The sequence below is a fragment of the Oncorhynchus keta genome, chromosome 23 (assembly GCF_023373465.1).
Source record: "Oncorhynchus keta strain PuntledgeMale-10-30-2019 chromosome 23, Oket_V2, whole genome shotgun sequence".
Taxonomy (NCBI): Eukaryota; Metazoa; Chordata; class Actinopteri; order Salmoniformes; family Salmonidae; genus Oncorhynchus; species Oncorhynchus keta.
Window position 1 is genome coordinate 13,590,910 of NC_068443.1, and position 22,438 is coordinate 13,613,347.

Sequence of the window (22,438 nt, forward strand, 5' to 3'; positions counted from 1 at the left end):
AAATAGTTCCAACCAATCACAATTAGAAGCATTTAAGTCAAAACATCAAAAAAATGAAGTAAACAAATGACAACACCTCATGTATAAATGTTTCTCACATTTCATATAAACATATAAACCAACATTCAAATGACTGTGTGTGGAGGGGTTGGCCTATATGTGCGAGTGTGTGTGTTTCAGTGTGTGCGAGAGTGAGTGTTGCAGTGTGTCTGAATGCGTGTTTGCGTGGGTTATTGTTTGAATCAGTGTTTCTCTTTTTGACAAAGCACACTGATTTCCAATTCTGTGTGGAACCTCAGGAAGCAATTTCTGGTGAATGTGAAACAGAGATGGACATCACATTTCTGGCACTTGGCTTTTGGTGTACCAGTGTATCCTGGTACTTTGCATCTCCCTTCTTTTCATCCATAATCATCCAGTGGGCTGTGGCATCCAGGTGCACATCAGGGAGTTGGAGCGGTTCCTTTTCTCCTCTTATTCACCAGCAAGTGTGGAACTGGGACGACCTTTCTTGTGCTCCAGACTCTTTCCACTTTTGCAAAGGCCTTCAGCGAAGTATGACTTGAAGGCCTTCAGCGAAGTATGACTTGAAGGCCTTCAGCAAAGTATGACTTGAAGGCCTTCAGCAAAGTATGACTTGAAGGCCTTCAGCAAAGTATGACTTGAAGGCCTTCAGCAAAGTATGACTTGAAGGCCTTCAGCAAAGTATGACTTGAAGGCCTTCAGCAAAGTATGACTTGAAGGCCTTCAGCAAAGTATGACTTGAAGGCCTTCAGCAAAGTATGAGCAAAGTTGAAGGCCTTCAGCAAAGTATGACTTGAAGGCCTTCAGCAAAGTATGACTTGAAGGCCTTCAGCAAAGTATGACTTGAAGGCCTTCAGCAAAGTATGACTTGAAGGCCTTCAGCAAAGTATGACTTGAAGGCCTTCAGCAAAGTATGACTTGAAGGCCTTCAGCAAAGTATGACTTGAAGGCCTTCAGCAAAGTATGACTTGAAGGCCTTCAGCAAAGTATGACTTGAAGGCCTTCAGCAAAGTATGACTTGAAGGCCTTCAGCAAAGTATGACTTGAAGGCCTTCAGCAAAAGGCCTTCAGCGAAGTGACTTGAAGGCCTTCAGCAAATGACTTGAAGGCCTTCAGCGAAGTGACTTGAAGGCCTTCAGCAAAGTATGACTTGAAGGCCTTCAGCAAATGACTTGAAGGCCTTCAGCAAAGTATGACTTGAAGGCCTTCAGCAAAGTATGACTTGAAGGCCTTCAGCGAAGTATGACTTGCCTTCAAAGTATGACTTGAAGGCCTTCAGCGAAGTATGACTTGAAGGCCTTCAGCGAAGTATGACTTGAAGGCCTTCAGCAAAGTGACTGAAGGCCTTCAGCGAAGTATGACTTGAAGGCCTTCAGCAAGGCCTTCAGCGAAGTATGACTTGAAGGCCTTCAGCGAAGTATGACTTGAAGGCCTTCAGCGAAGTATGACTTGAAGGCCTTCAGCGAAGTATGACTTGAAGGCCTTCAGCGAAGTATGACTTGAAGGCCTTCAGCGAAGTATGACTTGAAGGCCTTCAGCGAAGTATGACTTGAAGGCCTTCAGCGAAGTATGACTTGAAGGCCTTCAGCGAAGTATGACTTGAAGGCCTTCAGCGAAGTATGACTTGAAGGCCTTCAGCGAAGTATGACTTGAAGGCCTTCAGCGAAGTATGACTTGAAGGCCTTCAGCGATGTATGACTTGAAGGCCTTCAGCGATGTATGACTTGAAGGCCTTCAGCGATGTATGACTTGAAGGCCTTCAGCGATGTATGACTTGAAGGCCTTCAGCGATGTATGACTTGAAGGCCTTCAGCGAAGTATGACTTGAAGGCCTTCAGCGAAGTATGACTTGAAGGCCTTCAGCGAAGTATGACTTGAAGGCCTTCAGCGAAGTATGACTTGAAGGCCTTCAGCGAAGTATGACTTGAAGGCCTTCAGCGATGTATGACTTGAAGGCATACAGCTTCATTTGTTCCTTCTTTCTCATACCAGTGTCTTCACAATCTCTTCTGTAGAGCAGCCAGGTGGTCACAATGATCATTTCCAGGAAGTGGAACACCAGCCGCTGGCACCACTTCTTTGATTTGACTTTGTTCCGGTACAGTGCAATCAGTTAGTCAAGCAGATTCATCCCACCCATATTCTTGTTGTATTCTTTCACCACAGCAAGGCAGGGGACTTTGATGATCTTTGGCTTGCGATCCCACCTGTCAACCTCAGGGATTGTTGATAGCCTCCCATCTATTCAGTATCATGGTGACAGCTACTAGGGACACTCAGCAGACTTTGTTCCAAAACATGCGGGTGCCTGGTAAACCAAACAACGACGTGTACACCACAGTACCCAGGAACTGCTCCATTTGTTGTTGTTGTGAGGTTAAGGGGATTGTTTGCGTTACATTGTATCACATATAGATTTGACTGCCCTACAATAACTTCCAGAATGTCTTCAGAGAAAAAGTGCTTGAAGTACTGGAGGGGGGGGGGCATGATATCATTAGATCTTGAAAGCAGGCCCTGCCATTCTGGGTAAGCATTGAAGTATGCATTGTGGGGTGTTCTCCACCTCGGTAGGCGTGGAACATCAACCTCTGCTACTACATCTTCATCCTCAGACTCAGTCTCATTGTCAACAGACAGGCATTCTCCTTTAAAAAAGAAAGCAGGAAGCATATATTTGAATGTGTCATATACCCTTATTCATCCACTGACACGCAAACAAACACACACACAACTTTGCTGACTGACCCCTGACCTCCTAATTGTCTCTCAAACCTGATTCGGGGATCCACTCTTCCTGACTCTCCTCAAGATCACTGTCAAATGAAATGACCCTAACTGCTCTATGATGTTCCTTCCGCCCATAAAATGTGTCCATTTCCTGTAAGTATCAGTAGATAGTAAAGTAAAATCATTGGTCATAATTATGCATCCGAGCACATCTCCACACTTTAGCATGATATTGCCTGAACAAAAGCGATCTAACTGCACAATGTTGCCCTGAGGCAAAAAACAAAACACACAGTTTTAGTATATTAATAAAAACAAAATAAGTCTTTAAACAAATCAAACATACTTCTTTACATACTCATGCACATATTTGTTTATATAAAGTTATTTCACTTTTAAACATGTTAAAAAGCGATGTTATCTTACCAATAGATGGCACTGTGTCCCATGCAGCTTTGCTTCTTGAAAGGACTGCTCCACCCCCAGACAAAAGGCCACACTCACTTCAGCCCCTCAATTCATTGGACACAGACATGTCAGGTGATATTATATATATTATTTTTTATCCCCAAAATTCAAGGGGTGGTGTGAGGTCCAAAAAGGTAGTTTGTTGCCTGAGGGCAAAACCATGTCATAGCAGGTTAACATGTAGAGACGCTTACACGCTCCACATATACATGTACACAGTGTATACCTATTACCTATAAACAGACAGGTTTAATCAGAGGTCATATACTGGTAGCCATGATGGAATGTATCACCTCACACAGTATCATGCATATTTGACTAAATATGAAGACCCGCTATATACAGTTGTAGTCTTCTGCCACAGCAGCCGGGGGAGAGCCAGTTCCCTAAACAGGCGTATGAGCTAGGGCCATAACTACAACGCACATTTTGGTACATTTCAGCATTATTCTAAAAGGTTTCCTCAATCTACACACAATACCCCATAATGACAAAGCGAAAAAGGTTTAGAATTCTTTGCTAATTTATTCAAAATAAAAACAGAAATACCTTATTTAGATAAAAATCCAGACCGTGAGACTCAAAATTGAGCTCAGGTGCATCCTATTTCAATTCATCATCCTTGTTGCTACAATTTGATTGGAGTCAACCTGTGGTAAATTCAATTGGTTGGACATGATTTGGAATGGGGTGGCAGGTAGCCTAGTGGTTAGAGCCTTGGACTAGTAACCGAAAGGTTGCAAGATCAAACCCTGAGCTGACAATGTAAAAATCTGTCATTCTGCCCCTGAACAAGGCAGTTAACCCACTGTTCCTAGCCATGAGGTCGAAGGAATTGTCCGTAGAGGTCCGAGACAGGATTGTGTCAAGGCACAGATCTGGGGAAGGGTACCAAAAAGAATGACCAGACAAGACAGCCTGCTTTGAGTTTGCCAAAAGGCACCTAAAGGATTCGACCATGAGAAACAAGATGCTCTGGTCTGATGAAACCAGTGAAGTCTTTGGCCTGAATGCCCAGCATTACGTTTGAAGGAAACCTGGCATGGTGGTGGCAGCATTGTGCTGTGGGGATGTTTTTCAGCATCAGGGACTGGGAGACTAGTCAGGATCAAGGGAAAGTTAAAGTACAGAGAGATCCTTGATGAAAACCTGCTCCAGAATGCTCAGGACCTCAGACTGGGGTGAAGGTTCACCTTCTAACAGGACAACGACCCTAAGCACACAGCTAAGACAACGCAGGAGTGGCTATGGGTCTGTCCATTTGCTCAATATGACACTATTGAGCAAAGATAGGTTACATTAGACCACAAACAGAAAGCGGACAGAAAACCAAAGATTAAACAGACATAAGTGTAATGGCCGAAGCCATACGTGCTTTACTGTGCATAAGGGCTTAGGGCAAAGAGGAGGAGGTGACCCTTACATACATTATCTATTATGGAAAGAGCAGGACACCATTATAAAGAGAAAATAGAGATGAACAAACATGAGTGCTTAGGGTAAAGGACATAAGTGCTTAGGTTAAAAGCCATAAGTGCTTAGGGTAAGATAGACATATATTAATTTTAGGACACGAGAGGGTCCTGCCACCATTGTAATCTAATCAAGAGCGGATACAGGCGTTATTAGGCATGAACAAGCTGGAAGCCTGGACTGAAAGATAATGGTGGCCGATGACCTGAGGGAAGTAACTCCATTAACATATGGAATGGACTCATATACTGTGTGTGTATAAATACAGAGCCAGTGCTCTGGGAAAGTGTGTGTTCCGCGGACCATCTAGGCTTCTGATATGTTTGTATTAAAAGCCTATATTGAATTCACAAGTTCTTGTAAGTGTTATATTTTGAAACGATTCTCCACGACAGTAGGCAGTCAGAGCTCGGACGCCAACAAACATCTCTGGAGAGACCTGAAAGTAGCTGTGCAGCGACAGAGCTTGAGAGGATCTGCAGAGAAGAATGGGAGAAAGTCCCCAAATACAGGTGTGCCAAGCTTGTAGCATCATACCCAAGAAGACTCAAGACTGTAATCGCTGCCAAAGGTACTTCAATACAGTAAAGGGTATGGATATTTATGTAAATGTAATATTTAAGTGTTTTATTTGTAGAATGTGCAAGTCACTCATATCATATTAACATTGCATAAGTCATTGCAAAATGTTGCAGGAAATTAGCTTTAAATCTGCTAAATGTTATTCCGATGCCAAAATGTGTAGAATTGCAGGAACTCAGCTGCAAAACTACCCCAACAAAAATTGTAAAGCAAATTATACACATGTGATATTTTTTAGTCCCACTGCTGAGTTAGTGTTAGTGGCTAATTGTATACAGTAGCTAACAGGCTGTGTTTTTAGATCAACTGAGGTGAAAGAACCTACAGCAACCAATATGATAATGACTGGGGTCATTTTGCTGTGGTCTGAATAGTTAAGTTAAGGGATATAGAAATTCAGTAAATGAGCTTAAACTTAAGATTTCTTAGATGAGGTCCAATTCAATAATTGGAGAGTCCTTTTTGACCGAATTTCATTTGGTGGAAAGACCTTGCATACCACAGAGCTAGCTGCAGAAGCTATTAGCATATTGTTTCCTCTGCTTTCAAAAGGGGGGCAGGTGTTGAATCGACCAGATAGGCCAATGAGCAGTAAGGGGGTCCGTCTATCCCAGTTCCTTCAGAGGGAGCAGGGAGTGGGGGTTGTTTTTTTAGGCTGAGGTCTACTGACACTCCTGTGACCTCTCTGAAGTTCACCCCATGACCTCTAACATTTTAAAGAAAACTGAGACCAACTGAATTTAACATAAACTGTTTAACATTGAATAACAATCGTTAACATGAACAGCCATTTAAAGAGGGATATCCCCATAACGATAAAACTGTAGGCTATGGGAAGTGTAAAATACGGCTGTATCAAAGTGTGATCATCAATCATTTAAATTATCATAATTTTACAATAGGATATTGTCTAGGGTCACAAATAGATACGACAAAATCAATTCAACCAAGGACCAGACTCATTGTAGAGTGGTTTCTGGGACACGGTCCCTGCTAGTCATCCAGTGCCCTGACTGACTGTGTGTATTACCTCACCGTAAGCCTGTTCGCAGGGCAGAGACTGAGGCGAAAGGACACGGTCCCATCTCCCCCTCTGCCCCACATTGACATAGATTACACTATTTATACACCGGGCGGCAAAAGATCACGTTTCTGTTCGGCTTTTTCTCACCACATCTTCTGTAACTGCAGACATAGAAAGGGAGGGAGAGCAGAGAACATGTTCTGTTTGTCACTTGAGGACAAAATATAAGGGAATAAAATACATTTTTGATACTGGAATAAAATATAATTTAAACACATAATAGAAATGTAAAAGGGCAATCTAACACAAATCACAGGCATTAGTTACTACCCATAGTGAAGGTAGACTGTGGTACAACCCAAATATGACACGCAGTGGAAAAGGGGCAGCTATCCTAGCGATTAAGAGGGTTGGGCCAGTAACCGAAAGGTCAAATCCCTGAGCAGACTAGGCAAAAAAAATCTGCTGATGTGCCCTTGAGTAAGGCACTTAACCCTAATTGCTCCTGTATGTCACTCTGGATAAGAGTATCTGCTAAATGACTCAAATGTAAAGAGTGAGGGAGGGGAATAAATATGATTTTGACTAGATGGGATACATCTTTTGACACATTTTGTCATCAATTTGACAAAAGCTGTATCCCTTCTAGCCATTACCAATAAATAGAGCCAGTTGGCTTTCCTGAAAATATGACATGACCAATAACAAATGCCTGGGACCCATAAGGACAGACTACAAATTGGGCCCAGAGTTTTTCAGGGGCAGGTCACAAAAAACTCCATGTCCCTAGAATTAACCACACCAGCAGGGAAGGCCTAGGGCTCAAACTTGAACCCTTTTCAGTTAAGTGTAGTCATCGGTCTTTAATAGGTAAGCTGCATAGGAACCCGTAGAGCAGGGAGGTATAGTGTGTTCTTCCATCAGGCCTATTTCAATCCATCTAAATATAAGGTCCTCCGTAATACGAGTGTTAGTCGGTCTAGCTGTCTGTTACTCCTTCATAACCCCTCTGACCAGCCCTCTCTGACCAGTGGGGTTGCACTGGCCTGCCCTGTACATGCGGCATAGGAAAAGGAACACAGTGAGAAGGTTAAGGTGAGAGGAGATACAGTCTACTGCTAATGAAAACAATGGCTTGGGATTGTTGTAATAGTGTGATTCAAGCAGTTATCAGAAGTGATTGGAATGAATGTAACTGAATTGAGACTGGAGAACGGAACTGTATTGCATTAAACAGACTTTGCACCTATCAGGAGTCAACTGCTCTACAACAATAGCCTATCACCTACATGAAAGGGAGAGATTCAAAGCATCCTCTAGCCGACACAAACACCCACCTGCTGCAGGGATACTGAATTTTATTCAAGTATCTCAACACAGTTTTGTTTTGAAGTTACCATCAGCTCAATGAATAAATCAGTTGTTGAGAGAGAAAGGCTCAGAGTCCATAGCCCAGATGTTGTAAAGTTACCCTGTAGGGGTTCGTTTTTTCAAAGTGCATTCAATCAGGTGGGTTTTACATGGGGACAAACAGAAACGAATGAAAGCATGTATGATAAAAACAAGAACGCAAAACTGACTGTCCAAAAAAAAAGATGCAGTGTGTGATCCATTCCCCATCCTCCTCACCTGCATCTGTGGTTCATAGTAGCAACTCGGGTTTTGATATCAACAACGAGGGACTGTAGACAGCTAGGCTTGAATAGATGACCTGATACTGGGATCAACAGTCCATAAACAATCACTCAGGAGGAGATGGAGAGAAATCTCCATCTCTCCTTTCTCACAGTATCCAAGCTGTCCAGAGGGAGACTTCCAGAGATTGACCAAGCTGTAAAACACATTGCACAGTCTAGACAGAGCTAAAGAAATGTAGGCTAGAACACTGTATTCTTATGAGAGTTCCCATGCTAGTCTGCACACCACAGTTGTTAGGTGCTCCATTCGTAGTAAGCTAGTTCAGTAAGATAAGGCTAACCTGTAAGATCACACATTTAGAACCGATATAAGGCTAGAGTTTTGGCATAAAATGGTTTTCAAACACTCCTGAAAATGTCAAAGTGAAAGGCAGGGGATGAAATAATGCTCAATTGAGGATAAAAATACATTGATACCAAGCAGCCAAGCGTGTGCACTTTGTTTGTTCAAAGGATGCTTCTCGATAAACTTGCAAAACAAGACAGATTTAACAAACAAGCTATCCTATTCACTCTTTAAGGCTCATGTCATGCAATATTTGATCATGTCCTATCAAGTAATACAGCTTCCATTCCCACCTAAAAACAAGCCAGCACCCAATACATACAGGCACCGCCACACTGTCCTTTCTGTGAGCAGTCCTCCATCTTACTGACAAAAACAGAAGAAAAATGTCAAACAGAAAGCATAAAAGCATAAAATCAAGTCAAGGTTCCCCCCCACCTGCAAACAAATAGCAACCTAGCACTTAGAATGTGTCCATGTGTTAATCATAGGTCATCTAAAGAGAGCATGTAGCCACAATTAAGATGCTCCCAGTCTGTTGTCAGTATAATGTTTAGTGGCCGGGAGGTTTATTGCTGTGATTTGGTCTGAATCTGAGACAGCTCACAGTCTGGAGTTTGGAGAGGCACAGAGAAGAATAACCATAGGGAAGGGAGGTGGGCTTGGGTAAGGTGAAGGGAGTCATGGGGACATGGGTAAGGTGAAGGGAGTCATGGGGACATGGGTAAGGTGAAGGGAGTCATGGGGACATGGGTAAGGTGAAGGGAGTCATGGGGACATGGGTAAGGTGAGGGGAGTCATGGGGACATGGGTAAGGTGAAGGGAGTCATGGGGACATGGGTAAGGTGAGGGGAGTCATGGGGACATGGGTAAGGTGAGGGGAGTCATGGGGACATGGGTAAGGTGAAGGGAGTCATGGGGACATGGGTAAGGTGAGGGGAGTCATGGGGACATGGGTAAGGTGAAGGGAGTCATGGGGACATGGGTAAGGTGAAGGGAGTCATGGGGACATGGGTAAGGTGAGGGGAGTCATGGGGACATGGGTAAGGTGAGGGGAGTCATGGGGACATGGGTAAGGTGAGGGGAGTCATGGGGACATGGGTAAGGTGAAGGGAGTCATGGGGACATGGGTAAGGTGAGGGGAGTCATGGGGACATGGGTAAGGTGAGGGGAGTCATGGGGACATGGGTGAAGATGGGGGTCATTGTTGAATGGTTTAAAAGGCGTCTGGGGCAATGATGGGGATAGGGTGGGGATATTTAGCAAAGAGGGGGGTTTCAGTGCAGCTCAATAAACACCTCCATCTCCTCAGAGATGAGGCCCTTGTAGGGCAGTCTGTGCCTCTCAATGGCACGTGCCGCCAGGCACTGCAGAGTGACGTAGTTGAGGGGGAAGAGGGCCGGGTGCCCGTTGCTCTGTTCGTCCAGCAGGTTGTATGCGGTCTTCCTCTGGGAGTTGGTGGCGTCGAAGTGTGCCCCCGCCCTCACCAGCAACGCCATGATCTCCGAGCAACCGTTGCTGGCGGCGATGTGCAGGGGCGTGTTGTTATCACAGTCCCGTGAGTCCACGTCCGCCCCACACTCCAGCAGCAGCGAGGCCACAGTCTGGGAGGGGAAGCGACCTACAGGGTAGCGGCCCACCGACGTGGTGTCCTTGTCCACGGCCATATGCAGGGGGGTGAAGCCTCTCCTCGCCCGCGGGTTCAGCTTCAGGAGGCGGTACACTGTCTGCTTCTTCAGGTGCTCCTGCTCTACAGTGCACTCTAGTTTCTCCAGCAGGAACACCAGGTGGAGGATGATGGACAGGGCCTTGGTGAACTGGGGGGCTTCGGGGGGGCTGTCCCTCTGGGCCACAGCCCTCTCCACCTCCCTCACACTCTTCCCCAACACCCCCATCAGGTCGTGGAAGGTGACTCGCGTTGCCAGGGTGCCCTTGGCCCGGTCCTGCAGCACGAAGGAGAAGAGCTCGGCGAAGGACAAGAAGCTGCTGGCTGTCATGGGGCTGAGAGGGTCCAGGTTACTCTGCTGCATGTCCAGGGCATACTTCCACAGGCTGATGCAGCGCTCAAAGTTGCCCGAGTCGGCGTAGACGGCCCCTCTGTAGCGGATGTAGTAGGAGGTGTCGGGGTGCGAGGGCCCCAGAATTCTCTCACGTACCAGCAGGGCCTGCATCCGCATCTCATCAGGGTCTATGATCAGAGCCTCCAGCTCCTCTGCCGTGCTCACCTCACGGGCACAGTCATAGGCAGGGACAGGGGTACCTGGAGGGGGCTTGGCCAGGAGTCCCAGCTTGTCAGCTGGTTGTCTCAGCTCCATGGCTCTCCTCCAGTATCTCATGGCCCCCAGGAGGTCTCTCTTCTTATCCACAAAGGTGGCCCCCAGGAGTTCGAGAGCATCAACGCGTTCTTCTCGCGAGGAGTGGGGCTGGTGGGCGAGGTACTCCACGATGTTGGTGTGCCCCGTGACGCTGGCAGCTAGAAGAGGGGTCATGCCGTATCCATCCCTCTCCATGCGGGCATTGCATTTCAGCAGCATCTTCATGATGTCCAGGCTACCGGACTCTGCACAGTCGTGGAGTGCAGTGTTGCCTTTCACACTCTTGCGGTTGACATCGGCCCCCCGATCCAAGAGGAACTTGGCTATCTCTTTGTGGCCCTTGTAGCAGGAGATCATCAGGCAGGTGTGGCCGTGGCGATTGGCTACCTCCATATCGGCTCGGTGTTCCACCAGGTAGCGGACAATCTCCAGGTGACCATCGAAGCAGGCAGCGCGGAGGGGCGTTGAGTTGGTCAGCGTAGTGTTGTTGACAGAGGCACCGTGTTTAAGGAGTGTGCGGACGACAGGGAGGTGACCAGCCGCTGAAGCCGCCCATAGCGGGGGAGCCCCTTCAATCGTCTCGCCGTCAAAGTTCACCGAGCCTCCTAGTTCCACGTTAGCTTTACAATTTTCAAGCAAATAGTCGGCAACCTCTAAGTGTCCGTATCGAGAGGCAATGAGGAGAGGGGTGCCTCCCTGCGTTTTCTCCTCGGCGAGAGCCTCCAACTCCTCCGGACTTTTGTTACTCAGCAACTTCTGGATAAGTTTCAGCTTACCATCTCTGGCCGCGTTGAAAACCGCTGTTGTGATATCCATTTTAACGTCTTTCGGCTCTCTCACTGGCCACCAACCCCCTAGCTACGTTTGTAGACAATTAGGGAAGGGACTATCTATTCAAAACAATAAAAGAAACCTTGTCCGTAGCTCGGTTTCTCCCTGGCATTTCTCTGCCATTTTAAGGCTGCTGTCAAGATGGCGTTTGTGTTCTTTAACAGATCTATGTTTACAATTTACGCTGAGCATGTTGGTTTATGTAGTCTTTTAGAAATAATTTCACGAAGGATGAAACGGCATTTTCCGACTGATTGGAAATATAATTCCCATGAGCCATTTCGCACAAGTGAACTCAGCGCCAGATGGTTTAAAACGGGAAGTGCAGTTTTTAGGCGAACGTGTTCCTCGTTCACTAGAATGAATATGTAGCTTCCTTTGTAAACGTATTTAAACTACAATCCCCAAGAACCTTGAAACACAAAGAGCAGGCTCGCCCTCAATCTCCAAACGAGTGTCATCACTTTTTATTTTACAGAATAATTATTAATGGTTCTGTATTTCTGTCGTCTACCTTTTAGACGAAACATATCTCTCACCTCTACACCGATATAAAAATACTTTTAATTCGGGAATATAGTCTGTCTCGTGCTGTCAACTACGCCCGATGAGAGTAGCTAATTAGGTGCTGTCCAAGGTGCTGAATTTATATTTGAAGTAGGCCTATGTGGGTGTGGACCTATTCACATAAACTAGGCCCCTACAGATCATTCCCAAATCCCAAATAAAATATATTTTTCAATAAGCAATGATATGCAAATACTTATTTTAATTTTAAATACCATCAATCTATCCAGCATTGTGGCATAGCTTGTCTCTTCATTGAATGATGTGTGAGTAGATCTCACTAGATCTAGTGAGTACTAGATCACTATAGTCTATTGAAATCAAATAACGGTGGATGTATGGCAAATATACACTGAATATACAACATTAGGAGAGCACTAGAACAACCTCAATTCGTCAGGGAATGGACTTTACCAAGGTGTCGAAAGTGTTCCACAGGAATGCTGGCCTATGCTGACTACAATGCTTCCCACAGTTGTGTCAAGTTGGCTAGATGTCTTTTGGGTGGTGGACCATTCTTGATACACATGAAAACTGTTCAGCGTGAAAAACCCAGCAGCGTTGCAGTTCTTGACACACTCAAACCGGTGTGTTCGGCACCTACTACCATACCCCGTTCAAAGACATCTACTACCATACCCCGTTCAAAGACACCTACTACCATACCCCGTTCAAAGACACCTACTACCATACCCCGTTCAAAGACACCTACTACCATACCCCGTTCAAAGACACCTACTACCATACCCCACCTACTACCATACCCCGTTCAAAGACACCTACTACCATACCCCGTTCAAAGACACCTACTACCATACCCCGTTCAAAGACACCTACTACCATACCCCGTTCAAAGACACCTACTACCATACCCCGTTCACCTAACCATACCCCGTTCAAAGACACCTACTACCATACCCCGTTCAAAGACACCTACTACCATACCCCGTTCAAAGACACCTACTACCATACCCCGTTCAAAGACACCTACTACCATACCCCGTTCAAAGACACCTACTACCATACCCCGTTCAAAGACACCTACTACCATACCCCGTTCAAAGGCACTTCATTCTTTTGTCTTGCCCATTCACCCTCTGAATGGTACACATACATTATCTGTGTCTCAAGGCTTAAACATATTTATTTACTCTTTCTCCTCCCCTTCATCTGCACTGATTGAAGTGGATTTAATTAGTGATACCAATAAGGGATCATAGCTTTCACCTGGACGCACCTGGTCAGTCGATGTCATGGAAAGAGCAGGTGTTCCTAATGGTTATCAAGCTCAGTGTATGTTGTTGGCTGTTACCATAGGCTACTTAAACTGGTAGATAGCAAACAGCAGAGGGCAGAAAAAAACACATTTATTCACTGCTGGGGTTAAGAATCACTGGAGACAGGATTTTGAGATGTTACGGTACTATTAGAATATTTTATTGTAAAATTGAAAAAGTACAGAGAGAAAAAGCCCCAGTAAGCATTCTGTATCATTCATATCTGAAGAAAAACAGGGAATAAAAATAATAAATACAAGGAAAAGTAATAAATATGACCTAATAAATAAGCAAATAAATTAAAGCGTATGAACATTATAATTGTCAAAGCGGCAAGTATAGGAGAGACATGAGCAGTATAAGAGAGCTGTGGTTTCAAAGACATCATCATGTCCCCTTCTTCTCCCCTCGGCATTACCCACAACTCTCCTAATCCCCATCTCTTAATCATCTATACATTTTGTATATTGTGCTAAGAAACTGCTGAAGTAAGACAATCTTCAAATGCCAACCCCAGCCACCACCACTATCTCCACTATCACCCCTACCCCTCTCTATCAATCCCTCAGCCATCGCCCCATTACCTGAAAAGATTTGTGTGCTGACTATTATGGAATTAAACAGATTTCCTTATTTACATCAAGCTATATTCTCCTTTCCCATGGCATTCAAAACACAGTACAGATACATACAGTCTCATTCATTAGAATGGCATGACACCCCCCCTCCCATTATCCAAGTCACCTTATCGTCCAAATCCCCAAGCCTCCAGTTGAGCAGTAAGGATGGATGTAGGTGGATTTTGGCAGTAAACACACAAACTCATAATAAATCATCAAATGAAAATAGAAGTCTTGTTTTTTTATATACACATCACCTTATAGAGGTAGTGCAGTAGGAATGCTAAGTATACATGTAGTCATTTGATTGAAAGTAACATGGCTTCATTCAGGTAGTAGTTAATAAATGCATATAGAAAAAGCACAGTAAACTATCTTTATATACCCCAACCCCCGAAAAGCATATAACCCCAGAACCTGAATAAAACATGGAAATATACACATAGATTTCCAACCATCTTCTTGGCAATAATAGCATTTAGCCTTCAGGATACTGCTTTATATTTATTGGATGAGCAAAGGTCAAATAACCTGTCAAGTCACTGTAGTGCACTGCTTGTCTCTTAGTGCAACTAGGACTACTGCTATTACCTCAGGATCAAACATCAAGACTGACTTTCTTCCTGCATCAGTCGCAGGCCAAGCTCTGCTTGACCCTCAGACCAAAGCAATTTGACTGCTCCCCCTCACTAATAATTATATTACTACGCTGCTGACAGTGTTGAGAGGCTGCTGGTCAGTAAACTTTTCACAGAGGCATGCATCATTAAAGCTGACAGTGTTGTCTTAACAGTCAATACAGGAGTTTAACTTCTGTCCCATAGAGAAATTGTATTGTCCAGTTCGACTGACAAGCGATTGAAATGGAGTTGACCCTTGACTCTAAACAAAACGTCCCGTTTCTTCCTTTGAATACATCTCTGTGAGGAAACTACACGCGGATACAAGAGAATACAAGGCTGGCAGCTAATAAGAAATAAGCTTTATCTTGACAATGATTAAAACCCATGAAAAGAAATCAATGTATAATACACATCTTGAATATACATTTTCATTGGTTTACCCACATGTCCAGTTGGTTTATGATTCTGTGCACAGTGAATAAACTAATATTGATCAAACTAAAATAGCTACTTCATATTTATCTCTCAGCTGCCAACTGGCCTGGAATGTTACAAGATAATCACATTTACATATTAGAATTCATAGATAGATTAAACATTATTTGGCAACTTCACTTATGATATGATTGATAGTATCTTCTGCTATTACAAGATGACAAACAAATGAATTCTATGTTGGTCCTTATGTCCAGCCTCACAGCATGATTGACAGACAGTGCTCACCATATAGGATAGAAGTGGAGGGGACATTCCAACTCACAGCAATAATCAGTGATATTTGGAGCAGTAGCCATGTTCAGTGTACCATTAGGACTGTTCTGTGAAACATGCTATTCTGTGTATCTCTCAGGGTATATTGGGTCAGGAATTGTCTGTAAGCAAAATAGGCAGTAACATTCCCTTGGAGTTAGTGAACATATGGTTCACTCTTGAAGATGTTATGATGACCAAAAATGAAAGAAAAAGAGAGAACCCCCCCCTCACCCACTGCATTCTAGAGTGTCTCTTGGAATTGTCACCACTGCATTCTAAAGTGTCTCTTGGAATTGTCACAACTGCATTCTAGAGTGTCTCTAGGAATTGTCACCACTGCATTCTAGAGTGTCTCTTGGAATTGTCACCACTGCATTCTAGTGTCTCTTGGAATTGTCACCACTGCATTCTAGAGTGTCTCTTGGAATTGTCACCACTGCATTCTAGAGTGTCTCTTGGAATTGTCACCGGTGCATTCTAGAGTGTCTCTTGGAATTGTCACCACTGCATTCTAGAGTGTCTCTTGGAATTGTCATCAGTGCATTCTAGTGTCTCTTGGAATTGTCACCGGTGCATTTTAGTGTCTCTTGGAATTGTCACCGGTGCATTTTAGTGTCTCTTGGAATTGTCACCGGTGCATTTTAGTGTCTCTTGGAATCGTCACCGGTGCATTTTAGTGTCTCTTGGAATCGTCACCGGTGCATTTTAGTGTCTCTTGGAATCGTCACCGGTGCATTTTAGTGTCTCTTGGAATCGTCACTGGTGCATTTTAGTGTCTCTTGGAATCGTCACTGGTGCATTTTAGTGTCTCTTGGAATTTCACTGGTACTGGTGCATTTTAGTGTCTCTTGGAATTTTAGTGTCTCTGTCACTGGTGCATTTTAGTGTCTCTTGGAATCGTCTCTTGGAATCACTGGTGCATTTTAGTGTCTCTTGGAATCGTCACTGGTGCATTTTAGTGTCTCTTGGAATCGTCACTGGTGCATTTTAGTGTCTCTTGGAATCGTCACTGGTGCATTTTAGTGTCTCTTGGAATCGTCACTGGTGCATTTTAGTGTCTCTTGGAATCGTCACTGGTGCATTTTAGTGTCTCTTGGAATCGTCACTGGTGCATTTTAGTGTCTCTTGGAATCGTCACTGGTGCATTTTAGTGTCTCTTGGAATCGTCACTGGTGCATTTTAGTGTCTCTTGGAATCGTCACTGGTGCATTTTAGTGTCTCTTGGAATTGTCACCGGTGCATTCTAGAGTGTTTTTTTATGTTCCTCTGTTGGTTTCTAGTGTTCCCTGAGGGAGGTACTATGACAATGTTCCCAACCTGTCCTACACAGCACAATGAATGACTAGTTCTCACAATTGGACCTTCTATAGCCCTTTAAAAGCCAATTTCATGTTTTCTCCCAATAAAGTAGTGTCTGCGCTCTCTGTCTCTCCAAACTAAATAAACGTTTCACCCAAATGCAAGCAGACACCTGCTAAACTGTAATGGTTGTCGGACGGTGTCAGACTCAATTGGATCGAACAGCTTTCTACTCTAACTCTGCATCACTCTGTGCTGCTGTTGATGACACCTTCCCTGACAGTTTACTGTCCGGATTTAACCAGACCTGCTTTTCCCGAGTTTGTGTAGTCCAGGGATGTCAAACATACGGCCTGCGGGCGGATCTGGCCCACGAGGGGGTCCAATCTGGCTTGTGGGTGGTTTGAGTCAAAAATAATATTGTTTTTGTTTTTTTTGTGTGTAGGAAAACAAACTCAATATACTTTGTCCAGCGAGCTAATAATCACCCAAATGACTGCTAGACAGTCAGGGAGCAACGCAAATTCAACAAACGATGGATAGAGGCCAATTTATTGAACATTTAGACGCCGGTGAAATATAAGCAATTTTCACTGCGGCCCTCCGGATCTCATTGAAGACTGAATGTGGCCCCATCGCAAAATGAGTTTGACACCCCTGTTATACAATGATAAAATAGCTTGTGCAATAAACAACTTGTAACTTGTGCCATACTAGTGTTTCTGTGCTACTGTAAGGGGGAGGAGTTTTTCATGAGAATGTGACCTGACCAGGAAGAACCCGATGCATGAAGTCTACTGGCTAAACAAAGTGGACACAGATCTTGGATCTGCTGTCCCTCCCCAAATCCTAACTTAAACCATTAAGCACCTAAACCAGAAAGCTGACCTAAGATCAGTTCCTATGAACAGTTTCTATGGATTTATACTTTATGTATTAGATATACTCCAATAACATTACACTATACATGACAGTATAGTATTAGTCATTCTACTCCATGTGGCACTCCTGACATCATTTTTTTAACCCCTGACCCGAGACCTGCAGTTAGCTTCTGAAGCTAAATGTGATCCCATGGCCTTTGCTCCATAGGCAGAATAGTGCATGTAATGATGTCAGAGGGGAAAAACACGTTACTTCATTGTTTGAAGTAATGTGTTTGTTGTTGTAATATTGCAAACGGACGAGGGCAGTTTCACCACAATGGATTCCAGCTTAAAGGTTAATATTCAGGTAAAGTGAGCTGATCCTAGATCTGTACCTATGGGCATCTTTGAATAGAACAGAGTGGTTGCTGCACAGAGGGAGACAGAACTCAAATAGTTCAAGGATCAAACTGAGTGCCCAAAGATGAAGTGTACCAGTAAACAGATGATAAGAGGTGGTTTTCAACAAAACAACTGCTCCATTATCTATTCCAGCCCTCAGAAAGAGCTTGCGGCAACATTCTCCCTCACTAACCTCTCCAACTGACTGCTACATGATCCAAGTTCACATTTACATACTGCTTAGTAGTCAGCTGTACACTGATGGTGAATTATCCAATGCTGACCTAAAGAACCTTTCTGTCACTGTTATTTATTCAACTACAGTAGAATACTGCATTTAAATTATTTTTGAATGTTAGTTTGCACTAAACTAAGCAGTATACTGTTATTGTATTATGATTGTTAGTATTTTGTACATGACTATTAAAGAGAAAGAGAAAAACATTTGGTCCTCCGATCCCAAGGGGGTGCAGTTCGCTTGGTTGCTATGGAAACTTGAGAAATTTGCAAGCTTGGGACTCACAGAGAAAGAATAAAGAGGAGAGAGAGAACGAGAGAGAGAGAAAGAAAGACAAATGTAAATAATCTCTTCCCAGATATACTGGGCATCCTCAGATCAAGTTTGAACCCTTATTCGTTCATTACATGGTAGGAAAAACCCGACGTCTCCTGTTTACTATGCTTTTTGAGTCTATCAGAAATCCATATCCTTTCTAGCATTGCTTGTTAGTCTGCTTGTGGTGTTCTTCTTCACTACCAAGTCTCCAAAGATGCTGAATTGTTCAAAGTTGTTTCTGTTTGTATCAACAAAAACATTTGTTTTGAAAGTCTTCTTCTATCCCATTGCTCTCTGTCTGTAATACCAAAGGTTCACTGTTGCAGAGCTGCGAGTCCTGTCCTCTCCCAGTCAGATATGTTTGAAGATGAAAATCTCTTCTCAACTCCCATATGAAGTCTATTTTCCATTGTTTTAAAAACAGAATTACTTTTGAGTTTGTTCCTTCATGAAATGTCTTATTCCATCAAAGACGTCCTCCATACTTCTGTTTAAACCTATGGGGGGGTGAGAGGAAGAGAAAGGAAGAGGAGGGAAGAGGAAGGAAGGGAGAGAGAGAGAGAAATACCGATAATGAGAGAGAGAGAGGGGGATGGGGATTGAGAGAGAGAGAGAGGGGGATTGAGAGAGAGAGAGAGAGGGGGATTGAGAGAGGGAGATTGAGAGAGAGAGAGAGGGGAATTGAGAGAGAGAGAGAGAGAGAGAGAGAGAGGGAGAGAGAGAGAGAGAGATTGAGAGAGAGAGGAGAGAGAGAGGGGGATTGAGAGAGAGGGGGATTGAGAGAGAGGGAGAGAGAGAGAGAGACGGGGATTGAGAGAGAGAGAGAGAGAGAGGGGGATTGAGAGAGAGAGAGGGGGATTGAGAGAGAGAGAGAGAGAGAGAGAGAGAGAGGGGGATTGAGAGAGAGAGAGAGAGAGGGGGGATTGAGAGAGAGGGAGAGGGGGATTGAGAGAGAGAGAGAGAGAGGGGGGATTGAGAGAGAGAGAGAGAGAGGGGGATTGAGAGAGAGAGAGAGAGAGAGAGAGAGGGGGATTGAGAGAGAGAGAGAGAGAGAGAGAGAGAGAGAGAGAGGGGGGGATTGAGAGAGAGAGAGAGAGAGAGAGAGAGAGAGAGAGAGAGAGGGGGGATTGAGAGAGAGAGAGAGAGGGATTGAGAGAGAGAGAGAGAGAGAGAGAGAGAGAGAGAGAGAGAGAGAGAGAGAGAGAGGTTGGGAGAGAGGGAAAGAGAAGCGCTAGAATCTGACTCAGGACACTAGTGTGAAGTGTAACTTTGTTATACAGTTTTTGATCAACATAGACAGCTAAAATCAGTGTGAAACAGCATTAATAAAAACATGAATAACTTCATTATATTATCTATAATAGTAGACACAGGTTTTTACCTTTGCTGGGGGGTGTCAGTAGGGACGGCAGGCGTCTTTGGGACGTTTCAGCTGCACCTTTAGTCTCTTCATGCCGATCTGGAAACCATTCATGGCCTGGATGGCAGCCTGGGCACTGCCCGGGTTATCAAAGCTCACAAAGCCTGCATACATACAGACACAGACAGATGCTCTGAATGGTTGGTGGTAGCGTCAATCACCTAGGCGCTGGTTGTGTTTGGTTAGAAACATTTGTCACTCACCAAAACACTTGCTCTGATTGGTGGCTCTGTCCATGAATACCTTGGAGGAGATGACATTGCCGAAAGGCAGGAACATCTGCATCAGCTCGTTATCCCCAAACTCCTGGGGCAGGTGGTAGATGAACAGGTTACATCCCTCTGGTCCTGGAACACACACGTGCATGGACACACACACACACACACACACACACACACACACACACACACACACACACACACACACACACACACACACACACACACACACACACACACACACACACACACACACACACACACACACACACACACACAGAGTTAGAGGCACTCACCCTAGTATCATGATTGTACAGTATATTTGTAACACAGAAAATCATCATGATCACCACTAAGGTTGCTGCACATTGTAATTATGGAACTGGCACTGATCCTGTACATATCTTTTTTTTGTTGGTTCTTCTCGTCTTCTTACTTCAAATTAGTACATTATATTAGTACCTTATATTAGTACTTTGTATTAGTACTTTAAATGATTTCCTCTCACAGTGATAGTGAAAATGTCGGGAAAGAGCCTGTAAGTTAACATTTCACTGTACTGTTTTACACCTGCTGCATCTTGTGCATGTGACAAATAAGCTTTGAAACTTGATACTCATGATGTTGTTGATAATGATGATGATGAATAATTAGTAAATATAGTTACTCACCCTCACCTTCCCTCTGTTGTTGGCCAATGACCTGAGGGTGCTGTGCCAGAGACTGACCCACAGGCGTCAGTGTAGTCGCTGGGTAGATGGCTACAGAGAGGAAAGGGAGGAGGGGGAGAAAGAAAAGAGGGAGAGAGAGAGAGGAGAGCAGAGCGACAGAGAGAGAGGGAGAGAGAAAGAGAGACAGAGGAAAGACAGAGAGAAAGAGAGAGAAGGAGAGAGGATAGCAGAGCAGAGAGAGAGGGAGAGAAAAAGAGACAGGAAAGACAGAGAGAGAAAGAGAGAGAGATGAGAGCAGAGAGACAGAGAGAGAAAGAGAGAGAAAGAAAGGACAAAGAAAGAGAGAGAGAGAGAGGAGAGAAAGAGTAGAGAGACAGAGAAAGTGCGAGACAGAGAGAGAGAGAGGACAAAGAGGAGAGAGAAAAAGGGAGAGAGAGAGAGAGAGAGAGATAGATAGGCAGTAAGAGGGATGAAGTGAAAAAGAAAAGAGAGAGCGTGGGGATTGAGTTAGTCCTTTATGAGTCACATTCAACAGACTCTGGTGAAGACCTGGATGTATCAAGATCAGGATTCGAGAACAGAGATGTGTAGTGGACTGCACCTGTGTATTGCTGCACCCCAGTAAAGGTTTGTTGCAGTGTGTCTGCAGCAGTGGGGCTCTGGGTGGAGTAGGGGGGCAGGCCGTTGGTGTAGAGGGTCTCCAGAGGGTGCATGTTAGCCTGGGGGGCGAGGCCCGTATACCCGTTCATCATGGGGGTCACCAGACTGGGCAGGGAGGAGGGCATGGTGGACGGAGGGGAGCTCAGACCTGCAGTGGGGGAATACAAACTCACTACACCGAGACAGAAATGATCACTACACCAGAGACAGAAATCCTCACTACACCAGAGACAGAAATCATCACTACACCGGACAGAAATGATCACTACACCAGAGACAAACTCACTACACCAGAGACAGAAATCCTCACTACACCGAGACAGAAATGATCACTACACCAGAGACAGAAATCCTCACTACACAGAGACAGAAATTCCTCACCAGAGACAGAAATCCTCACTACACCAGAGACAGAAATTCTCACTACACCAGAAATCACTCACCAGAGACAGAAATCCTCACTACACCAGAGACAGAAATCATCACTACACCAGACATAGATTGGAGTCAATGTGTATGAGAGAAAATGGGAGAGAGGAGGTAGATAGAATGGACAGATAGAGAGACCGGTGGGCGAGTGTGCGTGTGTTAGTCTTATGTACACTGAGTATACAACACATTAAGAACACCTGCTCTTTCCATGACATATACTGACCAGGTGAATCCAGGTGAAAGATATGATCCCTTATTGATGTCACTTGTTAAATCCACTTCAATCAGTGTAGATGAAGGGGAGGAGACATGTTAAAGAAGGATGTTTAAGCCTTGAAGTACAGTACCAGTCAAAAGTTTGGACATAAATACTCATTCAAGGGTTTTTCTTATTTTACTATTTTCTACATTGTAAAAATAATAGCGAAGACATGAAAACTATGAAATAACACATGGAATCATGTAGTAACCAAAAAAGTATTAAACAACTCTAAATATATTTTATGAGATTCTTCAAAGCAGCCACCCTTTGCCTTGATGACAGCTTTGCACACACTTGTCATTTTCTCAACCAGCTTCCCAAGGTAGTCACCTGGAATGCATTTCAATTAACCGGTGTGCCTTGTTAAAAGTTAATTTGTGGA

General features: G+C 44.3%; 2 protein-coding genes across 3 annotated transcripts in view; both read right to left on the reverse strand.

The window, feature by feature from the left end:
- Positions 1-7,642: 7,642 nt before the first annotated feature.
- On the reverse strand, positions 7,643-11,608 carry LOC118401831 (protein fem-1 homolog A-like). Its single transcript, XM_035799448.2, has one exon. The coding sequence runs from the start codon at positions 11,413-11,415 to the stop codon at positions 9,562-9,564; it is 1,854 nt and encodes a 617-aa protein (XP_035655341.1). The 5' UTR covers positions 11,416-11,608; the 3' UTR covers positions 7,643-9,561.
- Positions 11,609-16,186: 4,578 nt separating this feature from the next.
- Positions 16,187-22,438, reverse strand: part of LOC118402495 (CUGBP Elav-like family member 5) — an 81,101-nt gene continuing 74,849 nt past the window's right edge. The window contains exons 8-12 of one of the 2 annotated variants that reach the window (XM_052476453.1): positions 21,304-21,510; positions 20,703-20,792; positions 20,017-20,160; positions 19,775-19,917; positions 16,187-18,890 (exon numbers count right to left, since the gene is read on the reverse strand). In XM_052476453.1, the coding sequence (XP_052332413.1) occupies positions 19,790-19,917; positions 20,017-20,160; positions 20,703-20,792; positions 21,304-21,510 (569 nt within the window). In that variant the 3' untranslated portion in view covers positions 16,187-18,890; positions 19,775-19,789. Of the gene's footprint in view, positions 18,891-19,774; positions 19,918-20,016; positions 20,161-20,702; positions 20,793-21,303; positions 21,535-22,438 lie in introns of both variants that reach the window. The other variant, XM_052476452.1, reaches the window with a different exon arrangement.